The sequence below is a fragment of the Daktulosphaira vitifoliae genome, unplaced genomic scaffold, assembly GCF_025091365.1.
Source record: "Daktulosphaira vitifoliae isolate Bord-2020 unplaced genomic scaffold, ASM2509136v1 Scaffold_4, whole genome shotgun sequence".
Lineage (NCBI taxonomy): Eukaryota > Metazoa > Arthropoda > Insecta > Hemiptera > Phylloxeridae > Daktulosphaira > Daktulosphaira vitifoliae.
In genome coordinates, this window is record NW_026099575.1 from 2,682,477 (window position 1) to 2,692,033 (window position 9,557).

General features: G+C 22.8%; 2 protein-coding genes across 2 annotated transcripts in view; both read right to left on the reverse strand.

The window, feature by feature from the left end:
- Window positions 1–39: 39 nt before the first annotated feature.
- LOC126905355 (alpha-tocopherol transfer protein-like) lies at window positions 40–3,198 on the reverse strand. The gene is made up of 6 exons (XM_050684993.1): window positions 2,670–3,198; window positions 2,169–2,331; window positions 1,194–1,443; window positions 901–1,011; window positions 726–831; window positions 40–589 (listed from the first exon to the last, which is right to left on the reverse strand). Exons 1-6 carry the CDS (start codon window positions 2,824–2,826, stop codon window positions 438–440), a joined length of 939 nt encoding a protein of 312 aa, XP_050540950.1. The 5' UTR covers window positions 2,827–3,198; the 3' UTR covers window positions 40–437.
- A 313-nt stretch (window positions 3,199–3,511) lies between these two features.
- LOC126905357 (clavesin-2-like) overlaps window positions 3,512–9,557 on the reverse strand; it is a 9,437-nt gene continuing 3,391 nt past the window's right edge. The window contains exons 3-6 of the mRNA XM_050684995.1: window positions 7,111–7,360; window positions 5,156–5,266; window positions 4,987–5,092; window positions 3,512–4,315 (exon numbers count right to left, since the gene is read on the reverse strand). Of these exons, the coding sequence (XP_050540952.1) occupies window positions 4,176–4,315; window positions 4,987–5,092; window positions 5,156–5,266; window positions 7,111–7,360 (607 nt within the window). The 3' untranslated portion in view covers window positions 3,512–4,175. The remainder of the gene's footprint in view (window positions 4,316–4,986; window positions 5,093–5,155; window positions 5,267–7,110; window positions 7,361–9,557) is intronic.

Here is a 9,557-nt window from a genome sequence, read left to right on the forward strand (position 1 = left end):
TAATACAATTTATCAACCCTTAAAATTGTACCAACTTGAAAAAATAAATATATTAATTAATTATAAATTAGAAAATTAATTATTTGAAAAACTATATAATTAGTAAATTACTGGACAATAATAACTATCATATTAGTATTTTGGGCGATATTAAAAAATTAAAATAGAGGTTCCTTTTGAAGCTTAAGTGAGATTATTTTTATTATTAAACATTTCTGAGCCACTTTGTTCCTCTAGTCTAAATATACAAATATAAATAACTTTTAAATTAATAGTATTTTTAATTAATATTTTTATTTTTATTCTCATTAATATAAAATAATTAATAAAAGGAATATAATTTTTATTTCTCTAAAAGATGTTATGCTTTGCTTACAATATTATTTACATAATTTGTTATATTATAATAAATTAAGGAAATATAAGAATATTATCACTTAGTCAATATCAAGTTTTCTAAATGAACCTTCAGTATCGTCGTATAAGTATTTTATTTTTGAACTTTTAGTTCGTTTTTGCTCATCGTTAAGAACTTTATTATGAGATAAAAACCAATTTCTGTTTTTTATCAATTCTTCCTTCCAGTTATCTGAAATCATGCCCATTTCAATTTTACAATTAAAATTCATTATTTTATAAAAATAAATGTTTTTTAATTTAATAAATATAGAAATCTGGTGATAATATTTAAAGAAAACAGCGAAAATTCATAAAAAAATACTCACCCATAATTTCCTCTGATGTTGTGGAAAACAAACCGCCATAGTCAATTGGTAAAATTTTAGGATTTATATAGTTTTTCAAGTCATCGTTTGTTTTATGAATTATAAACTAATTATAATTATACTTAAAAACTTCAAAATATTTATCTTATTAATTACATTATTAATTATAACTCACCCTTTCTGTAATTTTTTTCTTTAGTAAGCTGCATATTAAGTTAATTATAGAATTGGCATATTTTGGAACATTAATAATATGAACTCTTTCAATTCTCAAAGGATATGCTACCTAAAAAGGATTTCAGTTGTTTTAAATAATTTAATAAATGTTGTAGTATATCATAATTTTTAATAATTTGATATAGAATTACTTGTGTTTTTACTTTTTTATTTATTATTTTGATAAACACATTAATTATCCAAAAAATAAAAATTGCATGAATAACTTTAGGTTATTTTAAAATTACTTACACTAGTAATTTGAACAAATTCATTAATATGAGTAATTATTTCTGGTAGAAGAGCCGTAGAGAAATGTTTCATATCCCATATAAGTATTTCTTTTTTGTATAAATCTAGTTTAGAAATTCTTATATCAAACGTCATGACAATTAATTTGCCGAAATTTACAAAGTTGAATTTCTTATAGTCATTATGTCTGAAATAACCTAATGATACTCTATTGCCTTCAGAAGTTAAAACAGGAAGTGGAACCAGCATGCTGCAATTTGTAAAATTTTAAGTGCATAGATTATATTAAACATGGATAAATATTTATATTCTAAATATATGCTAATAAACTATACAGATTATAACGTGTAAAAATATTTACCCCACAAAGGAATACCAATAATTTTGATTAAACAAAGAAATATATCATAAATACCACTAAACGATAGTAACAATATTTTTCATCTAAATCTTATTGTGTATAATACTTACATATGTTTTTTTTTTTTTACATGGACATTATAATGTAATGTACTATTTAAATAAACTAAAAAATTATTAAAATAATTATTATTCTATTGAAAAAAAAAATTGAATTACTAGTACAAAAATGGACGTATATAAAAATTTAAACATGTAAATGCGTCACAGATACTTAATTAAAAAACACTATGTGTCTTAGGCATCTAAGGAAAATACTTAAAAATATCTACAATATAGAAAAAAAATAATTTTGGTACACATTGTTTGTGTGTCTATTGTATTATTGATTTTTATTGATTAATTGATTATTGGCTCGATAACTAAAAGTCGTGCTGCACATTTATAATTTTAATAATGATATAATAAATATCTTCAAAATGTTTAGATAAATTCGCCATAATATTGTAGACAGCAGTTAATTGTTTATATTTTGTAAAAAAATGTTGTATATTAATTATAAATGTTATATACAACATGATTTAAATATTGTGTTCTATTTATATTTATAATCACCCATAATTCATTGCTTCTGTTAATTCTAAAGAAATAGAGTCCCAGTTGCAGAAAAATTTAGGTTTTAAAGTTTTTATAGTATAATATTTTTCCAGTGATTTCTTTGTTTTTTCCAAGCTATTTTTACTATAGATTAAAAATTGTGTGATTCTTTTTTCATCGACTGTCAACAATAAAAAAGATTTTTATTAGTTTTAAAAATTTTAAACTTATAAATGAAACGTATTCTATAAAAAGAACTGAAATGTAACAATAAAATTAAAATAGTAAATTTTGTGTATAAAATTATGTAATTCAGATATGTTTCAATTATAAATCATACAATTAAAATAAGAATAAATTTGTTGAAAAAGTATTATTTTTATTGTGTTTTTGAAAGAATATTTGAAGTATAAAAGTGTAAATTTAAAATAAATTAATATAAAAGTATATTCATGCATACATAAAAACTTACAGTACATAATTAATTAAAAAAATGAATTACTACTAATGAATACTTACGAATAGCGTTCGGGAGATGCGGTTGTTTTTTCATCCATTCTGATATTAATTTTACATCAACTTTTATCCTTTTTTCGTTAGTATTTAAATCTTTGTAAATTTGAATAATTTGAAAGGGAGTTGGTAAAATTAATATTTTATTATCCACTATATCCATCGAATAAAAAAAAAATTCAGTTACGTATTTCTTGAATTTAGTTTAGTATTAATTTAGATTTTTAAAAGAACATCTCCTTTATTTTAAATATAACTTAAATCATTTAATAACTAACATTTACTACTATTAAAATAATCAAAACTAAATTATATTAAATAATCAACATTTTTCAATTGCCAACTAATCACTTAAGGAAACTTTTTTACACAATTATTGCCCAATGTTATGTTAGATAAAAACATAATACAATACTGAGTTATGTGGAAATTAGTCGGGCAACATGTAAATACCTCACTCCACTTTTTTAATTTTTGTATTAATACGTAAAATTATTCCTTATCAACTTTAATTATTAATTTTTAGTCATATATTGTTGGTAATTAACCAATGACGAAGACAAAAAATTAAACTTTGGATATTCGAAAGTAAAATCGAAAATGTATATCTTATTAAATAATATAATAACTAATTTAACTGTTTATTGTAAAATGGCTGTTATTTAATAAATTATATTAATAAAAACAAAATAGTTAAATAAATAAACTATTTTATAGTTATTTAATTATTAACTATTTATTCTAGTTAATTTTATTTCTAGTTATAATTTTAAAATATCATTATTATAACCTATCATCATAACACAAACTCATTTCTTTTTTATTAAATATAAAAAAAAAACACAAAATATTAAATAAAGTTGTCGTAATATATTTTTCAATATAAGTAGTAATTATCTTTAACAAGAATTATTCTAGATTGATGTAATATAACATACGACTGAATCAAAGAAACTTACTTTTAATGTCCTATACCATTATAACGTAAAAAAAACTTAACGATTATAAAAAAATTTGCTTGAAGTGCTTGAGGATATATCCATGTTTACAGTTGAGTTCAGTATAGTTGCAGCCACCGACTAGCAACCATCACTCTGAAGATGGACTCTGCAATGAGTCCGAAACGTCAGAACTCAACTGTAAACATGGATATATCCTCAAGCACTTCAAGCAACAAAACAATCCATGAAAGTTTTAACACATTCATATAAAAAAATTCTTAGTATTTATCTTCAAAAAATTATCCAATTGTTAAAAAAAAGTTGAAAATTACAGGTCGGCAAAATAAATAATAAGTAAAATTAATTTTTTTTGGTAAAATAAAATTATATTTTAAGTGTATAAAAAAAACAAACCTTAAATATAATGGTTGCATAAAAAAACTTGCACAATTTTTTTTTTTTTTTTTCATTAAAAACTTAGTTTTTTTTATATAATCAATAAAATTTATTTATTTTAATATAATAAGAATAACAAAAATAATTTAAAACAATAATTCATAAAATATCAAGACTAATCAATTTCCAATTTATCACTCTTTAAATTTTTTTTTTTTATGGTGGATTTTTTCATAGGTCCATTATCTTTAACTTCGGTCGAACTATGGTCAATTAAGAATTCTCTGTGTTTTATTAAAATTTTTTTCCAGTCATCTAAAATTAAATATTTGTTAATAAATACTTTATATTAATTTTTTAAACTATTGGAATATTTGAGGGGTAAAGTTATTTTTCTCGATTGAAAAATAATGTATTAATTTACTTTTCACAACTTATAGTTTCCTCGTAAAAATATTTATTTGTTGTTAATCAATGAATTAAATAGTACGAGCGCAATACAAATAAAAGTCGTAACAACTCTGATTAGGTCAATATTAAAATATATTCCATTTAAAGAATACAAGTCATAGACTTTTAGAAAATATACAATAATTATTACTGTTTAACTATTGTCGAACCAAAATATTTACTGTCATAAAGCATATGCTGAAAAATAGCTATCTAACATTAAGTATATATATATTTTGTTTTTTTTTTTTATAATATGATTTTACAAAATATGCTTTATTAATGACCCGAGAATATAAAAACTTTTAAAGACAGCAATCAAAATTGAAGATTATACCCAGTTTTATAATTAAACAGAATATGCTAGGCAACTGCGTATGCAGGTTAAAGTAAAAGTGCAAATAATAATAATAATAAAGTCTTAGAAAATTTTGATAAGATGTCATTTTAGATAGACATTACCAAACTATTAAACATTAACATTAGGCATAATAAATTCAAATTAAAGTTAATAAACATTTAAGCATTTTTCTTACCCATCACATCATCTGAATTTTTTTCAAATGTACCGCCATAGTTAATGGGGAGCACACTGGGATCGATAAACTTAGTTAAATCTTCAATTCCTTTATGAATAATAATCTAAATATAAATAAAAAAAAGATAAAAATTCAATACTAAATTTATTTTAAAGTAAAAACTCACTCGATCAGCAATTTTCTTTTTGACCAATCTTCGTGTTAAATTTAGAATTGGAGCTGCATAAATTGGTACATTAACCATATGAATTTGATGAAATCTCAAAGGATAAGCTTTCTATAAGTAAAATTTCAAAAAGACATTTAATAAATAGTATGTCAATTATTATATTATGGCGTTGTACAAAAACTGACATTAACACCATGTCAAGACTTTTACTAAAAATCTTCAAGAGACATAAGAAATATAAAATTAGAGGTGTATATGTTATTTTATTCGTTTATGAACTAGAATAGCTGCTTATTATAAAATTAATTGAAAAATTATTTTAACGAAATTTGTTTGATTTTTGACTTAGTTATGCAATTTTATATAGATGACCAAAAATATATTTGTTTTTTTAAGGCACACTTTAATCTTTATTTTAATATAGGATAAAAGTTTCGGAACATATGTTGTCATGTCAAATTAAATTAAAAAAAAAAAATACAAGTTAGAACATTTAACTGACAACTCTATCAATTTTTATACTATTAAAATTTTACGGTATTTTTTTTTTTTTAACAATCTTAAACTATGCTAAAAGCATACTTTATGCAATAAAAAAAATAATGTTTTTATCTTTTCAAAAATTAAAAATAGACGATTTTTATAGCTTTTCTTACAATACATTTGGATAGATCGATAACAACTTAAAGATAAGTACTTATTGAGTTGCAAGTATTTTAGTACATTGAGTGGGTACATAGCGCAGGCAGAGTGAAAAAACACCAGAAAGAGGTGTGGCCACCCACGCGATGCTTTACATCCTGACACGGTCACGGCGTGTTAGGATGTAAAACTTCTAAATTATAAAAGCTTTTTTCAAGTGCCAGAGAAAACGAGAAAACTTAGATATTCCAACGCAACAGAACCTCAGTACTTACACACCGAAGCACGACGTGTACTGAGCTACCAGATAGTAATTTTAAAAATAATGTTATAAAATCATTTTTATTGCGTCCTGCTGTTAAAAACCATATACTTTATTTATTTTTTTTTTTTTTAAATAATGATCTTCTCATAAAAACGTACTAAATTTAATGAACAAAAACAAATATCAAGGTTTTTCTATAAATACTAAAATTGACAAATGATTTTAATAATTTGACGACTTCAAATAACAAATTTAATCTAGAAACATTTATTATTATAAATTCATGAATTTTTATAAATATCATTATGGGTCTCTGACCTTATATCTCAGAGATTTTTTAGTTGTATGACTATATCAAGATGTTATTTAGGACTGTTGGATATGCATAAATGTCTTTATTTTTATTAGGTCCATTTCAATTATTTTATTTATTTTAGATTAGTACTTCCTTAAATTTACCTTTGTATAAATAAGAACCATACTTAAAATGCTCTTACATTTGTAAGATTGATATTTTTTTATATTAATTCTGCTCATTAACATTTAAATTGAATATTAAAGAGAGTCTATAGACTCTCAAAAAATTATATTGATTTGGTTATTTTTAAAAAAGTTATGGCAATTTTAAGTAAAAAAAATTGAAAAAATTTCGAAAATTAGCGATTTTTAAATTTGTAATTTTTTTGGAGGTTTCCCCCAATTACGGGGAACGAGGGAAATTTTTTCAATTTTTGAGGGTAATTTCTTCGACTAGATACGATTTGTGATCTTTTGACGTATCGTTGAAAGAAATCGGTTTGGTTAGAACTGAGAAAAAGTGTAAACAGACACACAAAAAAAAAAAAAAAAACACATCATAGTAAAACCAATACCTTCTCTTCTTCGCATTGAAGCTAATATTAAAAAATATTATTATTTTAGACCTAGTGAATGCTATGAATTACCTTGCACTAGTTAAGATAACAACAAACAATAATTTTTTGGGTTAGTATAATTTTTATTAAATTTACAGTCGTGTGGCTATATTTTAAAAATGTTTACTTACATTTATACAATACATGTAGTCTTTTATATGTCGTAGAGTTTCAGAGAGAAAAGCCAATGAATATATTTTCATGTCCCATATCATTATATCTTTAGTATATAAGTCTAATTTAGAAACTCTTAATTCGAGGTTCATAAAAAATATTTTTCCAAAGTTAATAAAACTAAACTTTTTATAATCTTCGCTTGTATTATAACCCAAACTAACTCTGTAGCCTTCTTTTGTCAATTTTGGAAGAGGAACAAGAAATCTGTAACAATTAGTTGATTATTAATACATTAATTTATTTCCAACAAGCCATAGTTATAATCAGGGATCGTGACTTTATGTCTTTATCAAATTTTGTTTGACCACTTTTAAGACACCCAACTTCGTGAAAAAATATCATAAGTGTATAAAGTACCACAGGAATATTATTTGTTCTAGAGGGAAATGATTCCCTTATGACACAAAACTAAATTTATAATTAATATACGCTGTTTAGTGTTAATAAAAACATGAATATCTATTTATCATCAATATCAATATACTAAAATGACTAAATAAACTTAAGAGCCGAGCGCAGTAAGTGTATAAATCCTGATTGTAATTATAATGAGTTGCAGATAAATTTCAGTTAGTTATGCAACAGAAGACCAAATAAATAAAATAGAGTAACATCACCAGTGAGCGAATACCAGTGAGTTAAAAAAATCATCTAATCTGATTGCAACAAGTAAGTTGTTTGTAGCTTGTACAACAAAGAAAATATTTAAATTAAGTCCTACTACAATATTACAATTTTTACAAATATCATTAACTGTTCATTCACTGGAAAACTCCAATATTCAACAAAAAATAATAAATTCAAATACTTGTTTTTTGAGTTTTTCAGACAACAATTATTTATTAACTTCATAAGTGTTACATCAAAATATTAATTTATAAAGATTTTTAAAAGATGAACTGTTCATTCACTGGTGAAGTTACTCCGTTTAAGATAAACAATAATCCAGAATCATATAATTCCTATAAATTTAAACTAAAATTTACAATATATTGTGATTTTAATCATTGATTATTTCATTCATAGCTTCACATACAAGTTAAAATAACTGGTAAATTTTATTTTTAATTTATTTCAAATGTTTCTTTTCTTTAAGAATATTTTTTTTTACCAAATAATTAGAATTTATTTTTTGATAATTGTGAATTACATTAGATTAAACCGTTCTAATAATTACCATATCTGGTTATCTTACCAGTAACATTTGAAACTAATTAAATTAAAAAAATGTTAAGGTTTTTACATAGACTACACCTTAAAAAATATGATAACCCAGAAATTGTAAATTAAATTTATTTTGTTTATGATATTTTCAGTTAATTCATAAAGTTATTTTTACGTTTAATTATATGTATTATCAATCGGAGACAAATATTGCATCTAAATCATATATAGATCATTATTCTTAAAAATTATTGCCAACGAAGTAGTAGAATTTTTTTAATTCAAATCAAAAGAACAATAAAATTATCTAATATATTTGCCAAAACTAATTGTTTTTGAATTAAAAAAAAATTAATTAATAATTATTACAATGCAAAAGCAAATCATTATTTTTAATAACAACGATTTATCAATACATTGATTCTTCTAAAAGGTAAATCAAAAAAATAAATACAATGAAAATATACAATTTTTTTTTACTATGTATTAAATATATATATATATATAATATACAAATACAATTTTTAGGTGGTATATTCACCTTTGAATCAACATCCTTTAAATTGCCTTAGATGAATAGAAAATATTTTTTTAATATTTAAAAACGTATCAATTTAAATTGTTTATTTTTACTATCTGCTGTTAATAAGATGGCGTTAAAAAAAGGAAAATGATACATGACAAATATAAAAAAACCCAGCACAGGGGGGTCGCGGCACAGTTGTGACGTGGTATAGTTGGATCAAGTATAATGATATCTGACAGCGATTAAAATCACTATCAAAAATAAACGCTTCGATGCAAATCTTTAGATAGTGTTTAATTTTAAAAAAATTGGTGTTTTATTCCAAAAGCTACTTGATCTGGTGGTTCCTTATTAATATCTCGATTAAGATAAAGTATGTCGAATGAAAAAGGGTTTATTAAAAAATATTATTTCTCATACAAAAATTGTGTGGATCCATAAACTTTTCAATAAGTTATAGCATTATAAAGTTAAATATAATATAAATCATAAAATCGAGAATTTTCACACGAAAATAGCATTCGGTAGCCATTTTCGCCGTGAAGACAAGTCCAGAGGTCAAATTTTTTTTTTTCAAATTAAAGTATATTACATTAGCTTTAATTTAAGATATATATAAAAGTGTCAGACCTTCCGGAACATTTTCAAAAGTTATGTTGAAAAAGTAAATTTTTTGTGAAAAAGTTGTCATTTTAAATCCCCCCCTGTGGG